The sequence below is a fragment of the Phallusia mammillata genome, chromosome 2 (assembly GCF_965637545.1).
Source record: "Phallusia mammillata chromosome 2, kaPhaMamm4.hap1.1, whole genome shotgun sequence".
In the NCBI taxonomy this organism is placed as follows: domain Eukaryota; kingdom Metazoa; phylum Chordata; class Ascidiacea; order Phlebobranchia; family Ascidiidae; genus Phallusia; species Phallusia mammillata.
This window is the reverse complement of record NC_137253.1, coordinates 14986554-15010201: the sequence shown is the minus strand read 5'-3', so window position 1 is coordinate 15010201 and position 23648 is coordinate 14986554. Positions and strand designations below refer to the sequence as shown.

Sequence of the window (23648 nt, the reverse complement as noted above, 5' to 3'; positions counted from 1 at the left end):
CTTGTAAATGTATTGTGACTTTCCATTGGTTTGCACTTTCCTATTTCCAGTAGCCAAAAAATAAGTTTACTTTTGATAAAGACTTTAAACAGTGTAACTTTGATAAATCGAACTGATTAAATCATTTTTTAACATTTTTTTATTATATATCTAAAACAGTCGGGGTCATTTATATCTATTACATTTTATCATCACAATAGTTTTCTCAAAGACTATTTTCTCAAATTTGCCAGCAAACGATGCAGAAAAACATTTTTCGTCAAACTAGTGCCAATAAAACTGCTTTTCAGCAAAGAATACGCGTTGCCCAGCAACCAATGACGTCATTTTTACGTAACATTTAATTTTATTGTTAGCAAGACAATTTACAAAAAAAATAGTTGGTCGTTAAAACAAGTTATTGAAAAACACACCAAAATCCGTATCTTTTGCGTTAAAAGTAACCCCGTTTTACAATCCTTGAATTCGCGTGCAACAACTTGTGTTTGATACACAATAATCTTCGCCGCAAACTGAATACAAAATGGTCCTCTATCGCCACCGCAGTGGAATTTTTTAAATAATTATTTTCAAGCCCTGCAATAATTATAAAAAAAGCAATTACGGAGACATAGTCATTTTTGATCCACGTTCAAACATTATTTTGCTTTTATTTATGTTGAAACATTTTTGTCGAAACGATTTTTCCTCAAAACAAATTTAAAATTCGGAAACGTTTTTTCAAAAAAAATAAAAAATTCGAAACAATTTTTTTGCTGAGTCAGCAAAATTAGGCGCTCACCGTGTAGTAGGGTTTCGTAGAATCTGGATAAAGGCGTTAAACTGTTCACATATGCTCTTGCGATTGACGTTTGCACAGTTGCTGCACAAGGACAGCGTCCACCAACAGTACAAAACATAACATTCAAGCCCGATTACGCCAGTTCAGATATATCTACATATTTTATTAACTGCAACAAAATTTACAGAATGATTTGACAACACATTTGAATTTTTGACAGCACATTAAGCGCATAGTCCACTGTTAGTGCACAGATTTTACAACACGTTGCACATTTATTAACAGAATTTTTAGCTCTTCCGGCAGTTTTTTATTGTAATATGCCAACGTTTCGATGTCCCATACGAAACACCTTCATCAGGGTAATGACATACAATGCAAACACAAGTTATTATAAAGCGAAAAGGGCGGCGAAACACACATAAAAAAGGCGATAGAAATAACGCAGTGCGCACCAATGGTCGTGTGATAACACCTGGCTCAATGGTGCAAAAGTGACCGATAAGTTATCGGCATTAGAACGTCCGTTTTAACGTTCATCGTGTTGGTGTGAGAATGTATGTTCCACGACTCCAGGAAACCTCGCTTGTGAAAATCGGTTTCTCTAGCTAACACCTGGGCAGCAGAGAAGTTTATGGTGTGACCGAGGGTAGTAGCATGTTGTGCTAATGCCGATTTTTTAGCATCTTTCTTGGCTACATCCCTCTCGTGTTCTTTACGGCGCGTATTCAGAGATCTTCCCGTCTCGCCAATGTAAATCTCCTTGCACTGTTGACATGGGATCGCGTACACCACACCCCTTGCTGCGTTTGTATCAATGGGATCTTTGGGGTGCGACAGCATCTGACGTAGGGTGTTGACTGGTTTAATCCCTACTGAGACCCCAAAGTCGATTAACATGCGACGTATTACGTCTGTTAACCTAGGAATGTATGGCAAGGTAACAAATGTACGCTCTTTGGACTGAACCTTTTTCCGAGCACCCGTGGTTTTTCGGTCACGGAGGATCCAGTTCGGGTAGCCATTTAACCGCAGGGCCTGGTGTACCCTTCGTAATTCGGTTCGGAGCATTCCGGGTTCTGTGGTCAACCTTCGGGCCTGATCTGTCAGCGATTTCACCACAGCTCTCTTGTGGTGTAGAGGATGGTGAGACGTGAAATGCAAATAGCGCCTGGTGCTCGTTGGTTTGTGGTACACTTGCGTGGAAAGTCTCCCGTCTGTTGCCTGTAATACCTCCACATCCAGAAAGGGAAGCCGGTTGTTAGTTTGCAATTCTATGGTAAATGCGATCCCTTGTTGCACGTTGTTTAAGTGATCTAGAAACGCTGTAACCTGGCTAATATTGATGATGCAGAACGTGTCATCCACATATCTTTGCCAGAATCGTGGTGGTGTGGTAAACGTTTGGAGAGCGCGTTGTTCCACCGACTCCATGACCATATTGGCAACCACCACCGACACTGGAGAGCCCATGGCCGTGCCATACGTTGCACATTTGTTTGAAGCAGATATTTTAACTTTGAAAAACCTCTACGTTGAAGGTTGCTCTAAATTAGGTACAACATACACTGTTTTGAAAATGAAAATAAAAATCTAGCGCAGTCGCAAAACGTCACCTGTTAACGCAATGAGTGTCAAAGTTTCGACTAATATCAAATTTTGGTGCAGAAACTAAGGTTATGGACATTACAAAAAGTTATTTTGAAAACCGCACTGAAAAGCAAGACGACCATGGCAGTAAGAAACTTTTAAATGACACCAGCGGGAATGATGAAGTGAATATTAGAAACAGATAGCAAATGTTTTACTCAGCCTAATACAATGCTATCCTGACTCTATAGGTCAAGCTGAGGGCAGGCGAGTAAACAAAGCGTCTGTAATAAAGGCTTAACAGCACTTAAAAAGCACAGGAGTTAATAAAAAATTGGAAGAAAAACGTCCTGTCCAATTTGAAAAAAATAGAGGACAGTCGACTTTTTGTTCTTCATACAAATAGTTGCAGCTTTTTACACAGCCGGAACCAAATAAAGCTGCACGCAGGTTAATCTTACAAGTTGTCATAGATATTCGCGGATTGGTTATTTGCCGGTATCTGCAGTGTTATGCAACGTTTAGATAAAAGAAGGAAAATGCGCGATTTGACTACACAACTACGAACTCTGAACGACACCTGACTGATAACAACTAGAACTTAAAACAAGGTTTAATAAACAAATATGTAAAGCAACGACAAACATACAAGTACAACGTTGGCGATAACTAAGTTGCCTAGGTCTAGGTCTTAGTGTATAAACCGTGTAGTCTGAGTCAAATTCTGAGTCTATATAAGTAAGTCTTTTCTTGGATTAGAAAACGCAAATTATAGTCAAACGACAACGCGTTATTGTAACTCGGGCGAAGGTAGTGTCGTTCCGAAACAAAGTAAATACTTATAACTTACTTATTGTACACAAAAGGCGACTACAGTTTTACGATTTGCGTAAGTGCTAGGGTATGTGGTTTTATAAAACATAACATCAAAGGCCGCTAGACTTTGAAGGAATGACAAAACTGCCTTGACGTATCTGATTTGCCGCTAAAATGAAAGACACACAAAAATTTTAAATGCACGTTGCTACACTGCGTTCGATTCTGCCTATTCAGTTCTTTGCGCAGGATGCGCTCCGCATTTAATTAAGTTTGTGCGTGCCGTTGTCTCCGAAGATCTTGTTCGTCGTTCTGGATGACCGCAACAAACCGCTCCAATCAAAAACGAGTTAGTCGACAGCAATTTGAGCTATTTCAATGTGCAATCTTCTGGGAAAATAAGCAAAGATGCATCAGTACCTACATCACTTCGCCCGTGCTTTACAGAAAGGGTCCACAAGCAGTCGACATCGACCATTAAGAACAGTACATACAACCTGCAGCCTTGCAGCAGAAAGGTTCGCCAGTTTTTACGGGAACGGTTTATTCATGCGCAGGAAACACACTTCGTAAGTAAGTAATTATGTACACTTTGTGATCAATCAATTTGTATTCTCTTCGAATTGAAAGCCCCGGTTACTTGTATTCACGAGTAAATTTTTTAAAATGCAATTTTAAAGTGGCCAAATTCGAATAATACTGGAAGGTAACAAATTGGGCATTTATAATAGTCACGTCAGGACAAAAAAGCGCTTTAAGAGTGTTTTGACAAATTTATTAGTAGGCCTAAATATGTAACCGACCAGTTTAGTTTGTCGCGTTAGCTTGATTGATTATAGCTATATTCATTTAAACGTATAGGTCGTCTACACCAGTGCTCTTCAACCATTTTTGGTTTGGTGAACCCTTAAAGTTGTTGTGACGAACTCATGCACCCTGTTTACTTTAAAGGTAAACTGTGGTAAAAAGCGACATGAAAAATCTTTAGGCATATCATCACTTTAATTAAACTAAGCGGAGCTTTCAAGAAATGCTTGATTTGCTACCAATACTCCAAGCATATGTTCGCGAATTTTCAATAAAACATCAGCGAAAAAGCCGAAACTCGATGTCCTAATATAACCCAAAAGGAACACAGACACTTTTAAACTTGACACAGAGGCTTCGTTTAAAACTACGCTGTGCTTGGACTTTGGGTGGTGTCCAGAAAAGAGTGAATATTACTATCTTTTTTAACTAATTTTTTAACTCCAGTCTAAATGCTGCTTGTGGTGGAAACTTTATTGATCTGCGCTAATGTAATGTTGGGTCGCGACCCATAGGTTGAAAACCACTGGTTTAAAGGTCAATAACGATTGTGTGAAATAGGCTACATGGTTTTTAAAGGAGCTACCTCACTACAACAATTAGTTCACTGCTTCTCCACCCCAGGTCGCGACCCAAAAGTTGGTAGCCATTTGATTAGGTCGCGATTGCAGTTTGTTTCACAAAACATTTCGATAACTCCGCATTTTATAGTAAATTCATTTGACGTTTCAGACTTGTGAATTCTTACAGCAAGATGTTGCTACTTGGCGAATGTCTTTGGTCGCCATGGTTACAATAGTTGTGTATGCCCTATATTTGGGTCGCCGGAAAAAAGTTGAGGAACAAAGAATCAGCCCATTCACTATAACAATGGTTTTTAAAAATTAACCTAAACCGTCATTATGTTAATACTGGGTAGCTTTTTATCCGCAGTTTACAATGTCTGATTTGACACGTTCTTTAGGTGAGTTTTCTGTCAAATGAACCGTAAGAGTTTTAAGATTGTTTATGGATTAACGACAGCTAGCTGTAACCCGGTCGGTGTACTTCGAAATTGGGCAATCATTAATCTCATCATATAAGTAGGCTGCATCATTACCTTGTTGTAAGCCAATGCAAGCAATATTAACACAGTTGCTCGTAAGATTAGTTTGTAGCGGTTGCGACATAATTTGTGCAAACTTTGCAATATTTGTTTACCAAAATAGCTCGGTTTTGACTCGCTAGCTCAAAGCTTGCGAGGAAGCTAAAATGTATAGCAACCAAATCCAACTGTATTGACAAATCGTGTTCGGACTTTGTAATATTTCCTGTCGCAGTTAATTAGGATGCATATTCGACTTTGTGATCTGGTGTTTGCGAGCTTTAACCGTATGTTTTGTCTCGTGCTGTGATTGGACGATGTTTTATGTGGGAATTTGTGCAAGAGCCAATCGCAAGAGCACATGTGTACGATTTAACGCCGTTATCCGGAGTATATATAAAACCGCACTCGTTCATTTCGATCTTTTTTAGCTCTCTTCTTCCATCTCTCTCTCTTCTCGTGAACAATAAACAAACGAACCGAAGTGCAAGACACGTGTGTGGAGTTTCCAGGACTCCGGTCCTGACAAGCCCAGGAGCTTGGGAGGTTAAGGACGGTGGTATACCTCTTTCTAATTTGTAGTGACCCGGTTGTAACCTTGAGACTCATCAGCGAACATTTATAGTGACTCGGTTTATAGAACCTGCAGCCTTGCAGCAGAAAGGTTCGCCAGTTTTTACGGGAACGGTTTATTCATGCGCAGGAAACACACTTCGTAAGTAAGTAATTATGTACACTTTGTGATCAATCAATTTGTATTCTCTTCGAATTGAAAGCCCCGGTTACTTGTATTCACGAGTAAATTTTTTAAAATGCAATTTTAAAGTGGCCAAATTCGAATAATACTGGAAGGTAACAAATTGGGCATTTATAATAGTCACGTCAGGACAAAAAAGCGCTTTAAGAGTGTTTTGACAAATTTATTAGTAGGCCTAAATATGTAACCGACCAGTTTAGTTTGTCGCGTTAGCTTGATTGATTATAGCTATATTCATTTAAACGTATAGGTCGTCTACACCAGTGCTCTTCAACCATTTTTGGTTTGGTGAACCCTTAAAGTTGTTGTGACGAACTCATGCACCCTGTTTACTTTAAAGGTAAACTGTGGTAAAAAGCGACATGAAAAATCTTTAGGCATATCATCACTTTAATTAAACTAAGCGGAGCTTTCAAGAAATGCTTGATTTGCTACCAATACTCCAAGCATATGTTCGCGAATTTTCAATAAAACATCAGCGAAAAAGCCGAAACTCGATGTCCTAATATAACCCAAAAGGAACACAGACACTTTTAAACTTGACACAGAGGCTTCGTTTAAAACTACGCTGTGCTTGGACTTTGGGTGGTGTCCAGAAAAGAGTGAATATTACTATCTTTTTTAACTAATTTTTTAACTCCAGTCTAAATGCTGCTTGTGGTGGAAACTTTATTGATCTGCGCTAATGTAATGTTGGGTCGCGACCCATAGGTTGAAAACCACTGGTTTAAAGGTCAATAACGATTGTGTGAAATAGGCTACATGGTTTTTAAAGGAGCTACCTCACTACAACAATTAGTTCACTGCTTCTCCACCCCAGGTCGCGACCCAAAAGTTGGTAGCCATTTGATTAGGTCGCGATTGCAGTTTGTTTCACAAAACATTTCGATAACTCCGCATTTTATAGTAAATTCATTTGACGTTTCAGACTTGTGAATTCTTACAGCAAGATGTTGCTACTTGGCGAATGTCTTTGGTCGCCATGGTTACAATAGTTGTGTATGCCCTATATTTGGGTCGCCGGAAAAAAGTTGAGGAACAAAGAATCAGCCCATTCACTATAACAATGGTTTTTAAAAATTAACCTAAACCGTCATTATGTTAATACTGGGTAGCTTTTTATCCGCAGTTTACAATGTCTGATTTGACACGTTCTTTAGGTGAGTTTTCTGTCAAATGAACCGTAAGAGTTTTAAGATTGTTTATGGATTAACGACAGCTAGCTGTAACCCGGTCGGTGTACTTCGAAATTGGGCAATCATTAATCTCATCATATAAGTAGGCTGCATCATTACCTTGTTGTAAGCCAATGCAAGCAATATTAACACAGTTGCTCGTAAGATTAGTTTGTAGCGGTTGCGACATAATTTGTGCAAACTTTGCAATATTTGTTTACCAAAATAGCTCGGTTTTGACTCGCTAGCTCAAAGCTTGCGAGGAAGCTAAAATGTATAGCAACCAAATCCAACTGTATTGACAAATCGTGTTCGGACTTTGTAATATTTCCTGTCGCAGTTAATTAGGATGCATATTCGACTTTGTGATCTGGTGTTTGCGAGCTTTAACCGTATGTTTTGTCTCGTGCTGTGATTGGACGATGTTTTATGTGGGAATTTGTGCAAGAGCCAATCGCAAGAGCACATGTGTACGATTTAACGCCGTTATCCGGAGTATATATAAAACCGCACTCGTTCATTTCGATCTTTTTTAGCTCTCTTCTTCCATCTCTCTCTCTTCTCGTGAACAATAAACAAACGAACCGAAGTGCAAGACACGTGTGTGGAGTTTCCAGGACTCCGGTCCTGACAAGCCCAGGAGCTTGGGAGGTTAAGGACGGTGGTATACCTCTTTCTAATTTGTAGTGACCCGGTTGTAACCTTGAGACTCATCAGCGAACATTTATAGTGACTCGGTTTATAGCTTATACCGAGACAGCTCGTATTTAACACTATAAGTTTGTAATAATGGTTTTCTGTAACAAATAAGCGTTTGGCACAAATTAAAGTTAAAAAAAAAACATTTTTAAAATTAGTGGCCTTTATGTAGGATTCCATAAAAGTGTTGATTGTGGGTAGATAATTCATGATATGTTTCTGACAATCTTACTTTTAGCTTCATATGATAATAACTCTGCTTGTAGGGTAAAAAATTTGATCAGAAAATGGTTTTCCAAAACTTTCCGTGCGTAGTGGAACCTCAGAAAATCGTTGGTCTGTCATTAAAATATCTCCCCTCGTGCCAAAGTTTGTCGAGCACTGAATCAAAAGCAATAAAACAGCTTTTGTGACCGAATATGGTGTCAGTGCCTGGAGTTTGATTTTGATTAAACCCAAAGTTTAGTGTTTACGACACCCCATACAATGGGATTAGGGTATAAAAACGTGCTAGTAAGTTCATCTAGTTATATTTGGTTTCCAGTTTTTGTAGTACAGTTATTATTTTTTGTCACCTAAATAGGCCTACTGTTTTCGAAATTGGGTATGACCTATTATAGCATGAATTCAGTGAAAGTGTGGAATGATAATTAACATTGTGTTGAGGCACTTCACTTCACTTTAACTTCACTTTAGTCTTAACTTGTTGGTTTTAAAAATCAATTGCTTCATCTAGTTCGTTAGTTGTCGTTTAGCGTCCGCAAAAGAGGCTTGCGTAAACACAACATGGCAAACCAAGGTAAATAAATTACAAATCGGGTGTTATAGATGCCGTCATAACAACATTTTTTAAAAGAATTTGTGGTTTAAGGTGCGTGTCGCAAATGGCGTCTTACCAATTACTCAATCTTAGGAACTTGATTTGCACTGTATCGCGATATAAGTTCAAGATTACCAAGTAGTTCTTAAAGCAGTTGGCGTCAGATATATCCAAAGGGAAGCTGTGACTAAGTATAGGTTGATGCATTGTAACAGCTTTTAACTCGACTTTCGTGTTTACAGGTTTTGTTGGAAAAAAATCCTAAACGAGTGAACAAACCACATTGTTAGAATATTTCCTCTCATTAAGTTTTGTTGTGACGAATAAGTGCCCGCGCACACACACTGCAAACCGAAACAGTAACCTCACTTTTATGTTTCATGGTATAGACGCAGTTAATTGTAGCTAAGCGGGTTCTCTCTTGTTATCGCAATGCAATTTTCATTTTCGACTTTTGTGTTCTACATAGTCGTCACAGAATGTGTATTTAAAACATTTGGTAATTTCAAAAATTGAGCCACATCAGTGGGATGAAAGAGCTGCATGCGGCTCCGGAGCCGCGGTTGGCAACCCCTGACCTATCATACAAAAGATCAAATAACTTCTGTAGTGTTGGGTCTTATAGAATCTGCCAATATGGATAATAATAGTTGATGTTAAGCTTTAAAGCATTTTATCCTATAACCAGGAGCCGCAAATCCCTAAGAGGTGGCCAAGCATTTTTGATGGGATTGAAAACTAGCATTCGTATCACTAAAACGTTTTGTTACCACTAGAACTCGCATATCAGTGTGATTTGAAACGTTTACAAGTCAAACAAAGCCGAAAACACATGCCTCTGTGAAGTGTTTTCCAGCTTTTATGGATTAAAAGAAACGAAACATAAAAAAGTTAATTAAATTTCTTCTCAACATAACGATGTGTTTATAACGGTTGTTTCCACAGCAAAAAGACCTACTGCGGCATTGACGTGTATGTAAATGTAGGCATTAAACATATTATCGTGGTTTCTTCTACGTTTGTAAAGAGCACGAAAGGTAAATTAAAAGATTGAGATCTACTGTTTCTACTGTTTGAGATCTAGGTGTGTATATCACATTGACAATTAATAAGCCCCAACACATTTTAACACACAAACTGTTTGTAATGTGGACTTGGACCACATATGCATTAACATACAACAGTTACATGTTAGCAGAATGTTTAGGTGGTAAAGTTTGCAGGTAATACGTTAATTTTTCCATTGTTTGTGTTTTTCGATGCCTAACTATTTAAAGCAGTGGTTCTCAAACTTTTTTATTGTCGGGGCCAAATGGTATTTTTTTAAGTGTGTAGAGAGCCGCAAAAAAACGAAACCTTGAGAAAATCACTAAAGATTATTACTTTGAAAGCTAAAATAGCAATGTTTGGTGGTTTTCTGAGGTCTGGTGCGAGCCGCAAAATAAGTAGTTGGGAGCCGCATGCGGCCCCGAAAAGCGAGTTTGAGAACCACTGATTTAAAGTTATGATGGACGTCGTTGGAGCCAAGATAACAAACGAAGAGGAAAATGTTTTACGAACTCTCGAAGAGATGGGATTTAAAAGATGCCAAACACGCGCAGCTGCTGTCGAATTCGGTAAAAAAGGAACTTTCGTCTGTGGTTTATACATGTAGATTTTTGCAATCACGCGGAGTGCGTCGTGTGATATCCTAAAATCGAAATGTCGCGTGTTCCATCTTAAATATTTAGCGGTATTTCGGTAAGCCTGTCTCAACAATAGTTCCAAATATATAGTTTTTAACCAGTTTTATTACAAAAATCCGCTAGTGGTTCATTCATAACCAAACAATTTAAGTGAGATTTGATAGATCAGAGTAGCCGTAGGAACATTTTTTTACAATTTAGCCGAAAAGTTTTGCGTTGTAAAACATTCAGATGTTTAAAGGTTAACACAGGAAGACGGTTGTATAGATATAACAGTTATGCTATAAACTCTACAGTTTAGGCTAGATTGTTCTACAGTGACTGAAAATAGCTATAACGTATAACGCCCTCGCGACAACGTCACCCATTTAAAAAAATCAGCATTGTCAGTTTTAACAGTTTTAGTCTAGTTATTATTAAATTAATATTTATTTATGGCAGGTATAGATATAAACAACCAATCAATGGAAATGCTGACCGATTACTTACTCAGCAACAAAGATGCAGGTAATATATGAACAATAGAACTTTTTTATTGAATACGTATAGGCATGCAACGGCAAGCAAGGTGCTTTTTTATTGTGCATAGTATAAACTGTAAATTATATAAAAATATATTTCAATTAAAGGTTCCAGCACTTCCGTTACAGGACACCGCCATAGACCTGTGCAAATCATCAGTCCGGATCCTAAAGGTCAAACTTCCTACCAAATTAATGAAGAGGAAATTCGTCGGATTTTCGGCAACCCAGTTATCGCTAATACAGCAGTTTCCATTTACTCAGTGGCTGGACCTTTTCGAAAAGGAAAATCGTTTATCCTCAACTTGTTTCTTCGATACTTATGTGCAGATAAAAATAACAAGGTGGGTTTAAAGCTCTTGAAAGAAGTAAAACAATTTTAATAAAAAAAATGCAAATTCGGGTTGTGAATCTAATGGAGGCTACATAAGTATTATCATTTGTTTAAAACAAACAATACTTTTTTATTCGAACACCGACAACTGCATGGTAGGCTATAATCTGTGTTAAAATGTCGAAAATGACAGTAAATCTAACATGAAATATGAAAAACTACATATTAGGCTTGACGAATTTCTGTTGTTTTATACCATTTGCGACAAGCTAGTACAACAGAATAAAATTATAGCCCCTCGAGTTGTTGGGATTAAGGTGATAAAATGAATAGTGCAGATTTCATCATGCATTTTTTATTACATTATTACAGAAAACCTGCAGTTTTCTAAAACAGCGGTTCCTAAACTGGGGTATGCAAAGAGCTTAAGCAGGGGGTTTCTCAAACTTATTAGTTGTAATCGGGTCCGAATTTTCGAGAAGCCCGTTTAGGCTCGAAAGTTTGATTGGTTGGCCTAAGATTGAAGCCCCAGCAGGAAAGACCAACACAACAAACACAATAGACAATTGGTCTTGAACAAGGTGTTTATAGGGCTGATTCACATTAGGTCAAGTCCAGCAACTGGCTACTTAGCTACTTAATTTATTCAAAGAAATACTAACACAGAGTGTAAAGTCAGGCCCTAATCAAGTCCGTTTTCTTGACGAAACCTAAGCCCGAACCCGGTCCAAAATGCCCAGCCCAACCAACTTTGAGGAACCATCAAAGTCAATTTGCTAAACACGTTCAAAGGCTTCTACCATGTCGCACTGCAGTCTATGGACTATATATAGTGCGACTCGGGTTTATACCTGATCTTGTTTTTTATTGTCGTGTTTTCACATTAGTACATCGCCCCAAAACATTTTTTTAATACACTCTAGCGCAGTGGTTCTCAAACTGTGGTACGCGTACCACTAGTGGTACGCCGGAACTTTTCAGGTGGTACGCGAGTAGCTTTCTGTGATACCTAAATTAGTCCAATCTAAAATTGCAACTCAACTGACCCAACTGATCAGCACTGGTTTGGGCGAAACTCGTGTCTTGTACAGTCTTTTGAAATTGCTAAATATGCTAGTCAGGAAGAAAATTGGCCTATTTATTGGTCTATTCATGTAAACACGGTTTATGATAGGTGGTACGCAGCGATAGAAATAGTCGTCAGGTGGTACGCGGTCCGAATAAGATTGAGAAACACTGCTCTAGCGAGATTAACACGGTTGGAAACTTTTTTGAACACGACAACTACCAGATCATGCCTATCGCATGCAGCGGCGCACTTTGCATGGTAGTATCTAATCTGTTCATCACTTAAAAAGTGCAATCTCGTGGTGGTTAATTAGGCACTATTGCTTGGACTTCTAGTAAAAAAGTAGCTGCAACCTAAAAGCGTCGGCCAGTATTGACTTTCCTCAATTTATTTACCGACATTACCGTGCACAAGAGTAAAGAGAAATTTTGTGACAATCTTGAAAACACGCCCGTTACGTATTGTGGCGACAAAATGTGTATTTTGTAAAGGAAACTATACGATCATGAACTGTGTTTTCAACTGTATTTAAAAGCATGTACATAAACTAAAACTTGTGTCTCCTGTCTGATAATTGCTTCTTGATTTCATCACAATGGCAAAAGGCGATTGTTTGTGCACAAATGTAGTTTTGTGTTTTAATTTTGTTTGTGACTGACTTAAACCGTCCTTGGACTATTTCTAAAACATGGCAATTCCACGCTCTTGTCGCGACTTTCAATCATAGTTGAACTGTACGAGAATAGACCGTTAATGTGTTTGTACGTAAAGGGTGGATCTTGGCTGGAATCAAAAGAAGATGAATTAAACCAAGGATTTGGTTGGAGAGGTGGGCAAGAAAGACACACGCAAGGAATATGGATATGGGACGAGCCTTTTTTCAAGAAAACACCAAATGGGCCGGTAATATAAGTTTTGTGTATACACTGTACAGCATTTTTTCTTCTGTAAACTTTCTGTTGTCGCCCCTTTAATGGTGACAAATAAAACTAAACTAGAAAAACTAAAATGTTGACCGGAGCGGTGAATCAAAAGGAAATTTTCCTTGCTTTATAGTTTATGGATTCTTGTTATTTTAGTTAATACAATTAAATTGTCATATTTCAGTTGCATTTCTTCCTTTAAGTTTTTTAACTCAGGTGGCCATATTTCTGATGGACACTCAGGGTTCATTTGATCCTAACCAATCGACGGCAGAATGCGCTGTGATATTTGCACTGAGTTCTTTGGTTAGTTCAGTGCAAATATACAATGTATCTCAACAAGTTCAGGAAGACTCACTTCAACATCTTCATGTAAATTTATGCAATGTGTTTGATTGTGTAAAAAAATGGCGAAAAAAACACTTATATATTGTGCCGTTCAACCTCTGAACCATAAAACGTTTTTACAACATGCTTTGTTATATTTACGTTTTTGGTAAAATAAATTAATAAACATTTTTTGCAGTTGTTTACTAAATATGGAAGGCTTGCTCAAAACCAAGAAAAACACCCCCAGGAGAAACCATTTCAGGTTGTAGTGACATTTAACAATGCTATAAATGTTTTTTATCTTCGTGCTTTAACCTTTGAAATTAATGTTTAGAAACTCATGTTTCTCGTTCGCGATTGGCAAGATCCAGACTTTCCGTGGAATTTTGATGGTGGTAAAACGTATTTAAACAAAGTTATTCGAAAGAAAACAAAGCACAAGGATCTAAGTTCTGTGAGAGAAAATATATATCATTCATTCGAGGATGTGTCTTGTTGTTTAATGCCTTATCCTGGTGAAAAAGTGGCAGTGCGAGGAGCAAATCAGGAAAACAATCTTAAACTAAAAGGTATTTGAAACACAGAACCTACAGCGTTAGGTAAATAATTAGTTTCAGATGTTTATGTGAGACAACATACCGCATAAAATGGCCTTAACTATAAATAACGTTAAATAAGAATGCAACACAATGACGTATTTGCAACATAAATTACATTTAATACCGCTAACAGTAACTACGCTTAATTTTTAACATCAGTAATATGCGCGCCTAGCACCGCTCTGGCGCCAACTAAAAGTATCCAGTTTTTAAAAGAGCTTGGCGTTGTGTTGTATTTAAGCTCGTGTGTTTTCAAAAACATGTTAAACGGTTACGATTACGGTTACGTTCAATCTGTGTTTTTTTATGCTGTGATTTTTTTAAGGTTCCAAAGTTTTTCTATATGTTCCACAGAAATCGAAATGAAGTTTCTGAAAACCACGAATGTTTTGGTCGACAAACATTTTACATATCAAAACCTTGTCCAAAAACGGATCAACGGTAAAATCGTGGTTGGAAATGACCTGATAGATTATTTTCTCGCCTACTTCAAACTTTTCGAAAATGGAAATCTGCCCGAAGTTATCACAATTATGCAGGTGAGACACAAAATTAGTGTAGTTTTTCGATAATACTAAGAAATTTTTCTACAGACCAAAACTACATCATTGTTAATCTAGGACTAGGTCAACAATCTATAGTAATGGTTTTTGTGGTAACCGAATTTTATTGAGGTTGAATCCACAAGTACAATACGTCTACAGTTTAAGCAAGTGTCTTGAAAGCAACCAAACGAAAAAAAATAATTATACTTTACGGTTCATCTTGACTTGAACTAAAAATATTAATTGGATTAAAACATTGGCACATTGGCTGCGAAAAAAACACGGACCTGCTAAACGAATGTGCACCACCGGGCGAAAATCTGTATTAACCAAATCCGGTTTAATCATGGAAGATACTCGTCTGAAGCCATTTAAAAACATTGTTAAGGCTGTTTTTAACACTAGATGTGGATTTGAAGAACCCGACATATGCCCCGTGAGTTCATAACTGTTTTCCTCTTTTCTGGGTTCAAGGTTATTTACATATAGTCGAATGAACAGACCTAGGAGTAGGGCCTGACGACCCGTTATAGATTGAAAAACAATCACGAATATATATTTTGCGTTTTGTGCAGGCGACGGCGCGAGCACACATTTTCAGCATTGTGAAAGAATGCAACAAATACTACCGAGAAGGGATGAATGAGGTAACGTGTGTGCCATAACTTTCGTAGCTTTGTGAAACCAAATGTTTTGTGGTTTTAGGCATGCGAGGCATACCTTAGTGACAGAAATCTTCGACTAGTTCACAGGAAACTGAAAATGAAAGTTTTGGATTTTTTTAACCAACAACCGAAGTTCGGAAACAAAACATTTATAGCCGATTATTTGCAGTACTTACAAGATGATTTGGAACATGATTTTAATATTATGTACAAACAAAGTAACATTGTGAAACTGGTAAGTGGTGTTAAATATCCACATAACAAAGGGTGCGAATCTTGTGTCTCACTGTTCGAACCTCAAATCCAAATACATCGGCAACGTTACAATATCTTAAACACACAAACATTCCCACATTAGTGCTGGTGGTGGTGGTGTAACCACCTTTAGCAAAGCTAAGTTTCTTGGTATATGTTGCTTGAAAAACAATCGATTTTCTTTTCTTGTAAATTCATTAGACGACGCGATAACCTTAAACTGCAAAACACCGACTATTGCAGCCACATTTTTTCATTGCTGAAAAGTGCACTTAACGCGGATAAATTTATAATAATACTTGGTGTTGCGCTGTCTTTTAATTAGTAGAGGGCGTGACTCTATGCGCCCAGACAGCACAGCAGGGGTGATCGCTTAAATTCCTAGAACGGTTCTCAACGCGCCTTTCCTCGCGCTCAACAACTCCAAGGCACCAAGAGCCAAAATAACGAACTCTTTTATTAAGGCAATTCAGGACAGAGATGGCGCTCAAGGGTTCAGCAGCAAGACGAGCACAAAGGCAAATGCGGTTTCTGCAAATATGCACTAATTTAGTTAAGGAAACAGACGAGAAATTATCAGTACAGTTGACTCTTACCGAACTATTATAGGACCAGAGTCACAGTAACATTCAAAGCGATCAGGAGATTTTATGTTCTGCAAATACAGCATCAAATTCAATAAACATCACCGAAACACATTAGTAACGAACTGCGAGACTTTAGGCAACAAGCTTACCGGAAAAATACAGTTATTTACAGCAACAGCAAGTTGGCTGACGACGGTGTGGGATCCGTGGGCCAGAAATGCACAATTACACATTGGACGACCGGCAACAGTTCAGTTAGCACAAATTTCCTCTTCGTTACCAAAGAAACAAACATAACCGGTCAATTAATAAAACATGCTGCCTCTATAACATCCAGTCGCTAATAAACACGAGGCAGCCACGTCTACAAGACGTGACTTCAGTAAAACAATGCCAAGGTTGTGACATCATAAGCACCAATTGTGTGATAGATAATGTCACCAGGTTGCACAACATTGCGCCACACAAGAGAGTTAAGCCTACTGGCGTGAAACATAGAAAACATAATAATATGTACGATGGCGATGTAACACTTGGTTAAACAGAAACAAAGAAAATTAATTTTGCTCTTTAAACAAAATTACGAATATTTTTTTTCAATTAGGAAAACATAAAAGAAAAGTATCGAACACTTGGAGATGAAGCAAAGAAAATGTATAAAGATGAGCTTAAAAAGGTAAGCCTCTGGTGGTATTCGGCAATACAGTTTATTGGATCAGAAATCACGACAGCCCTAAAACTCTTTTTTGCAGCTTATACACCGCAAATATATGTTAGAACGTCATAAACGAGTTTACTTGCACTACCAACATACGATTTTGTACAAAACACCCATTATGAGTAGTTCTGATTCGGCCGAAATTCTTCTGCTTTTTCGTCTAATATTCGGTTTCGACCCGAACTTTTAATGCGGGTTCGGTATATCACTATTTGAAAGCATTGTCAGGCTCTGATATGCAAAATTATCAAACTGTTTCCAACTTTAAGTAGGACGTCAGCCAGTCTCTGGTACATTCTTCAAGTTCCGTTTTTTTGGAAAAACTCTACAAAAGCACTGAAATGTTGTTAGGATAAGTTTAATTTCATAAGGTAATTGTCTAAGCATAAGTACATTAACAGATCGTAAGTGAACTATATGCCGATGAAAATGGGCTTGAGAAGGCTAACCAGGAATGTTGCGATAATGTTCTTGGCACATATACAAAGCAAACATTACTTCTTCCAGAAGATTTGGGAGTCGAAAACCGCAAAGATTTGGTTCGCTGGATGCAAGACGAATTTCAATCCTGCAAAAAATTATATGAACACCAGCAGGTATGTTTTGGGAACCAACTTCGTTGCATAATATTGTCAGGTTAATATTTAGTTTCAGATGTTTAAAAGTGTAGTCGCTTTTTTGACTGTTTGTTCAACCATTTCGGCTAAATAAGTAGTTTTAAATTCATACTTCCATTATATAAGTACAACAAAACAGCAAAGTGTCACTGTCCGTGGTAAAAGGTTGCGATTTTGCGACTTAACTTACTTAGGATCTGTCATTTAATTTTTGTTCTTGACAAAGAAATTTTAGCGATTAAGCCAGTTGCACCTAAAAAGTTACAGTTTCAAAAACAAGACAAAATTTAACTTGATACGGCGCTTGTGATTCAAATTTCGAAGAGGTCGATTGGTAGAGCGTGAGTACCGAAATGACGCTGGTCGGGGGTTTGAATTCCACCGCATTTTGTAGTCTACGCCTTGCGAAATGGGGAACACCTGACGACCGACTTGTTTCGGTATGACGCTTTCAATGGGCCTCCCGCACTATGATTTATGTGTGAATGTGCCGTGATCGTTGGTCTGCATCAACTTGCTACGTCTTTTTTTCCAGATGGAGTTGCGGAGAAAGCTGGAGGAATTGACTTCTCAGGCTTTAGCAAAATACGAAAAAAACATGGAAATGGTATACAGATTCGTAGCCTGAAATGTAACCGTGTTCTTAAGTCACATTAGCAAGCTAAGAGTCTAAATCTCGGCAGTAAGAATTATTTGTCTTTTCCATTTATTGGCGATTTTTACCCCTAAAAGAACTCTTAACGACCCAATCCCTAAACTACCTGAATTACGAATTCATATAAAACAAATGGCGGTTAAGATTTCGAAGTAAGTGCTGTTGTACAATTTGAGAGTAGATAATAGGTCGTTACACATATATTTTTGCTTTTTTGGCAAATTGAAAATAGTAGGCTACATACGAATAATACGCCACCCATTTTGGTATATACTCTAAATTTTTTGTGTATGATTTATTCAAAGATTTTGCCAACAAGAAACACAAAAACAATAAAAAAATCGGTTTGTCCGATGTCAGCCTGATCTGTATAGGGGTTGATTTGTATAAATCACCCTGATTGGGATATCAATCACCTAATATACATTCCTTTAAAAAACAAATTTATTGGTACATTATAATGGAATGTAGGTACTTAGTGCTTGTGGATCAGCTTTAGATACACCTTACTTACATGTAAGTCCTTGATCTAAAAATATTTCAAATCTAGTAGGCAAAAACCATAATCATACCCCCAAGTACAGCATTTCGAGATACTGCAACCAGGAACGAGCTACGCTGAACGCGAAAATCGTACTGTACTGTAATGTTTAGAAAACTGTTTAAATTTTGTGCCCTACACGTTTATTATGCTCATTATACTACACTTAGTTAATAAAAACAACCTATCGAGATGTGTTGGGTACCGTATCTGATAGTCGATCCAGTAACTCGAGTGTGTTCACCGCTGGATGAAAGCACAATGTGCTGTTTGCATTCCACTGCTGTTTCGATACCAATCCGATTTCACCAATTAAACGATACTGCTGCAATTGTAACCTCCACAGTTTTTCCCTCTCATTTTAGCACTGTCGTAGTCTGCTTCGGAGTTGTGGTGAATTCGACCAAATTCACAATTTAGCTCAGAGAGAGGCATTACAACAATTTGATGAAACCGACGTTGGCAGCAATATGGAAAATCGTGGACAAGCGAGGAAACGCCTTTCTGAACAAATTAAAAACAGCCAACAAAAATACTTTGAATTCAATGAGCGAAAAAAAGTAATTTGTTGTAAACATTTTCTTGTGTCTTTTAGCTTTAAAAACTCTTTTTGTAGGAATTGGAGAAATCGAGGATTATAAACGCACTGCATGAGGCTAAGACTAGTTACAGAACTTCAATGCAGATGGTAAAGTAACGATATTTACTAAGTTTAATAACGGTACCGTTTTTAATTTTGATTTGCAATTATACAGAAAGACTTGGTAAATTTTTTTTCTGTCAAACATATTAATGTGTTCTTCGTAAACTATATACATATATGGGTGTTCAAAATGACAACTTTAGTAATAGATCAAAACCATCAACAGCATGTCTTAAACTGACGATCACTGTTTGCCTTTTTAACTTTAATACACTTTTTTTTCTCCCTTGATTCATTGCCCGGAGTTTTCGCTGGTTCTGTGTGTGTTTGAGGTTGGTTCAGACAGCGTTGACAGTTTGAAACAGTAAAATCTTGTTTTAGTGTTTTACTGCTTTTATTTATTTTAGCGTGTTTGTTTTAGCAATCAATTTTATATCGTATTGTATTTCGGTTACAGGAACTGATGATGCCACATAGGCGAAATATATATTCCTTCATTTAAAACCGACTGATTGTGTTTAACCAAGGATTTTACAGTCTGTTGGTTTTAGTGCATATATGGGTGTATTTTTTCAATTTTATGACCAGTTTTTGAAACGTTTTGCTGTTAATTATAGTAATTACCAAAATAACAGGAACTGCGCTTTGTTCTTCAGCGTAAACATAGTTTGCTATTCACAGGCAATAAATGAAAATTACGTTTCCCAAACAACTTTGGCGGAAACAAAACAGAAAAAACTGGCCCGCGCTAATGAAAGCCTCCAAAATGAAACAGCACAGATTCCAAAAGAAGACCTAATTCCGTACTTTGAGCAGTTTTTTGAGAACTTTGCCGAAGAAGAGTTTAAACAGATTGCATCTGAGAATGAACGAAAAAGGGTATTGACCATAATCATGTTATGCATAACCAATATGTAAACTTATAATCCAAACTAACAGATCGAAAGAATCCCTCCTTAATATCTGTAGGATCGTAAACACACAAAAACATTTCTAAAAATTTTAACTTTATCTTTTAAGTAACAACGCAACGTACCACCTAAGAATATAAACCAGAACAAAACTTGCTTTTCAGAAAACATTAATAAGGTACCTGAAGGTATGTAGGCCCGGAAGGTAATAAGGCCCACTGCTAATATTTTTTTATGTGCCAGAAAAATTGCTTTCGTTTAGATGTAATTTAAAAATATATATGTTCTTTAAATGATTTACAAAGTTTTGGACCTGCAAGTTATATGTAATTGTTATCATGACCAATCCAAATTAAGAAGGGTTTATTTTCAACTTTTTATTATTTTTTGTTAAAATTGGTAGCAAAAATGAAAAGGTTGTGTTGTCGAAATGAAAACTTATTGAGATATATTAGTAATGGGATCATTTTAGTTTAATTGGAGCATTATCCGATCTGGAAAAAATAATTACTTCAAATAAATTTTATTACGGTTTTGTTTATCAGCCATTGCTTGCAATAAGGCCCAACGATAATTTGTTATTTTCTCAAGTCTCTTTTATAGTAAAAGCGACTGATATGCACAAAATTTGCTTTTTTGCTTTCTTAGGGAGATAAAAAGTCCGAATCAGATGTTTGTGGAAGTAATCTATCATTTAGTATTTTTGGTTATCAAATGTCAAGGGGTCGTTTATTCTTTTTTTAGTACCTTCAGATTAACAGTTATATATGTCTTAGTTAACAGTATATGTGTAATATGAGTTAATAACGTTGCTTGTTTGAACTTTTATTTGACCGAAGCAAAGTACACATGAGTCTGATTGGTTTCTAGACTATTTTTAAAAACATGAAAATGTTGGGCTTTATTAACAGCATAGGTTTGTATTAAGGCCCAAGTTTTAATTTTTTTTAAACTGTTATCCTACAAAAACAAAACTTGCAAACGTCCTCAAAATCTAATGGATGTTTAATATCAACCTCCGCAACAATCATGCCGAATTTGGCCTGGAACGGTTAAATGGTTTTTCAGTTATACGCAATAGTTTTTTAATGGGCCTTGTTAGCTGCAGGTACCTTAGATGAACAAACTATTCAGATGAACAAAATACTAACAGAATTTAAAAGGCGGATGGATGTTGTAAGTTTGATTAACAAATTCACTTTGTTTCAACACGATACATCTAAGTATAATTTCTGGGATGCAAATTGGAGGTAACAAGGCAGCTACGAACATAATTATAGTGTTGTGTTTTGTTAAGATTTTCTCTCAAGCATAACATTTATTTACAAATGTTGACTATAGACTGCTTTACAAACTTTGTTTGCTTTGTTTGCTTATTTTTTTAATATTTTTTTTAATCAAATTAATAGCCAATTTACTTTTTATTCATAGAGAAATTTATTGCAAATAAGTGTTTGTTTAGAAAACGAAAGAATATTTGGACAAAGAAAAGCTTCAACTTCTTTTCAACTTTGAAAAGTCAGAAACAAATCGTAAATTTGAAAAACTGAAACATGATTTACCTAAAGAAGATTTTACTGCTTTGGATCAACAGTTGGAGAATGGTTTAAGAGCTTACTTTCTTAAATTGCGTGAAAACATCGAAATTTTTGAGGTAAAAAACGCAAACGAAGTTTTTTGTAAGTTTTATCAAGATCTAATGTAGAGAGCCAAATAATTTTCCTTCCAAAAATAATTGGGTTTATTGCGAATAAATTATGCATAAAAACAATATGTAGTTGATTTACCTTTGTTCCACATCATCTTGGTTTACCGTGGTGTTAATTTTCTATTTTTACTTTAGAAGCTTCGGTTTAAATTATGGATTTTTGAAAAAACGTGTATTTGACAAAAAACCTATTCCTTTGACTTGCGCAATATTGTATTCTCCGTGTAACTACTCACCGAATCTTCCAATCTGCACAAAAGCGGGAATTACGTCAATCAGTATAATTTACAGACAAAGATCATCACTTCTTTTACGACGGGCGAGGCAACCTTAGAATCCACAGAACTACAATCCTAACGCAACAAAATCACCTTGTTTTAATAACACCACTGGTTGCCTAGCACCAAAACTTATGTGATTGTGTCTAAAGTTTAGCGTACCGCTTTAAGTGACGTCACGAACGATTCGGTTAATTCGCCACTTCATTAAGTAAATTGCCATATAGTAGGTTTCAGTCCGAACCTAATTTAGACCATTCGGGTAATTACTACTTATACTTTGCTCCGATTGATATTTTTTACAGAAAAATGAGAAGATTAAAGCTGAAATGAAGCTAATGGAATCTAAACAGAAGTATTCAAGTTCGATGCAGGAGGTAGCAATTCGAACATAAAGAAATAAACTTGTGTGTGAGCTAGGGCTGCAAATAGCGTAAAACATAAACGGAGGTTCTGTGTCCGACGTCTATCAAAATGAAATATATACCTTAATTTAGTTGGGCAGATCTGAATTAACAATTACTTGTTGCCTATTGGCGCCTGTCCGTTTTCAAACGCTTTTAAAGAACGCCTCCTAACGAATTCTTTGTACCCAATATTTTTCTGTAAATTAGACATAACAATTTTAGCAAATCAAAGTTTCTCGAGGACCAAGCGTAAAACAGGAAAAACTCGATGGCAGACTTAAAATTGTGTTTTTTTTAAATAGTCAGGGTAATTGGATTATTTGTGTTTTAATGTATAGATCTGTGAAGTGGAATATCTTGAACAAAAAGCATTAGACCAAGCTCATAATGCAAGTAAAGAAGCGGCTGAAGAAATCATGTCTTCCATTGAAAAAGATATGAATCCATTTGCTGACCATTGCAAAACACAGTTTGAGGAATTAATTTGTCAAGAGTTTATGAAATTTAGGCAACGTAATGAGAGGCTTAATTTACCTCCCCCGCTTCCTCATTTGTGTCCATGCATAGAATATACCACGAAATATAATACATATTAGCTGTATGTTAAGTTATTTCAGCAAGCTATTTCAATAATCTTAACAGCCTTGTAACAAATGTACTATTTTAAAGGAAGAAAAAAAAATTCGTCTTGAAGGAAGGAAGTTTCAGGTCTTAAATCAATACATGAAGCAAGTTGATGAGGTTAGTTACTAACGCGATTGGCTATTAATGTTTACTGCATATTGTCCCAATGGCAAAACCAAACACTTGGTGTGTATGACAGAAATCCGAAAGCTATAACGATAAATTAGAAGCACTTCATGAAGACGCGAAGTCAGAAGCACTGTCAAATTTTAATAAAGGTGACAATAAACCTATTGATGTACATAAACAACTTGAAACAAGCCTGACAAGGGAAATTGATGAACATCATCAGGCGGCGTGCAGAAAAAATGAAGCCCATAAAGTAGGTTACATTTTACAAGATTTTGTGAAATTCATCTTTGTCAACAAACCTGCAATTCTCTCATTCCAGAAACGTCTACGAGATGATGCTGAGATGGACTTACAAAAAGTCAAGCAAGAGTA

The 23648-nt window shown here is 36.9% G+C and overlaps 3 protein-coding genes and 1 long non-coding RNA gene across 4 annotated transcripts; 2 read left to right on the top strand and 2 right to left on the bottom strand.

The window, feature by feature from the left end:
* Positions 1 to 914: 914 nt before the first annotated feature.
* On the bottom strand, positions 915 to 2254 carry LOC145213050 (uncharacterized). Its single transcript, XM_080081293.1, has 2 exons — positions 1397 to 2254; positions 915 to 950 (listed from the first exon to the last, which is right to left on the bottom strand). Exons 1-2 carry the CDS (start codon positions 2252 to 2254, stop codon positions 915 to 917), a joined length of 894 nt encoding a protein of 297 aa, XP_079937419.1.
* A 10637-nt stretch (positions 2255 to 12891) lies between these two features.
* On the top strand, positions 12892 to 14610 carry LOC145213049 (atlastin-2-like). Its single transcript, XM_080081292.1, has 6 exons — positions 12892 to 13041; positions 13278 to 13433; positions 13588 to 13653; positions 13726 to 13960; positions 14345 to 14529; positions 14584 to 14610. The coding sequence occupies exons 1-6, from the start codon at positions 12892 to 12894 to the stop codon at positions 14608 to 14610; spliced, it is 819 nt and encodes a 272-aa protein (XP_079937418.1).
* A 512-nt stretch (positions 14611 to 15122) lies between these two features.
* On the top strand, positions 15123 to 18012 carry LOC145215655 (uncharacterized). The gene is made up of 5 exons (XM_080084389.1): positions 15123 to 15182; positions 15241 to 15435; positions 16647 to 16718; positions 17162 to 17356; positions 17913 to 18012. The coding sequence occupies exons 1-5, from the start codon at positions 15174 to 15176 to the stop codon at positions 18003 to 18005; spliced, it is 564 nt and encodes a 187-aa protein (XP_079940515.1). The 5' UTR covers positions 15123 to 15173; the 3' UTR covers positions 18006 to 18012.
* Positions 15895 to 16100, bottom strand: LOC145214955 (uncharacterized). Its single transcript, XR_013857160.1, has 2 exons — positions 16052 to 16100; positions 15895 to 15986 (listed from the first exon to the last, which is right to left on the bottom strand). It is a non-coding gene; the product is annotated as an uncharacterized LOC145214955 (long non-coding RNA).
* Positions 18013 to 23648: the final 5636 nt, after the last annotated feature.

What these genes read in the sequence shown, in the direction of transcription:
- LOC145213050 (XM_080081293.1), bottom strand. Translation starts at nt 2,254, where the DNA reads ATGGGCTCTCCAGTGTCGGTGGTGGTTGCCAATATGGTCATGGAGTCG. An exon ending in TAAACTTCTCTGCTGCCCAG is followed by an intron (nt 951 to 1,396) that starts GTGTTAGCTAGA and finishes ATTTTGTTGCAG; the next exon opens with TTAATAAAATATGTAGATAT.
- LOC145213049 (XM_080081292.1), top strand. Translation starts at nt 12,892, where the DNA reads ATGTGTTTGTACGTAAAGGGTGGATCTTGGCTGGAATCAAAAGAAGAT. An exon ending in ACTCACTTCAACATCTTCAT is followed by an intron (nt 13,434 to 13,587) that starts GTAAATTTATGC and finishes CATTTTTTGCAG; the next exon opens with TTGTTTACTAAATATGGAAG. An exon ending in CCCAGGAGAAACCATTTCAG is followed by an intron (nt 13,654 to 13,725) that starts GTTGTAGTGACA and finishes ATTAATGTTTAG; the next exon opens with AAACTCATGTTTCTCGTTCG.
- LOC145215655 (XM_080084389.1), top strand. An exon ending in AAAGTAACATTGTGAAACTG is followed by an intron (nt 15,436 to 16,646) that starts GTAAGTGGTGTT and finishes TTTTTCAATTAG; the next exon opens with GAAAACATAAAAGAAAAGTA. An exon ending in AATTATATGAACACCAGCAG is followed by an intron (nt 17,357 to 17,912) that starts GTATGTTTTGGG and finishes CTTTTTTTCCAG; the next exon opens with ATGGAGTTGCGGAGAAAGCT.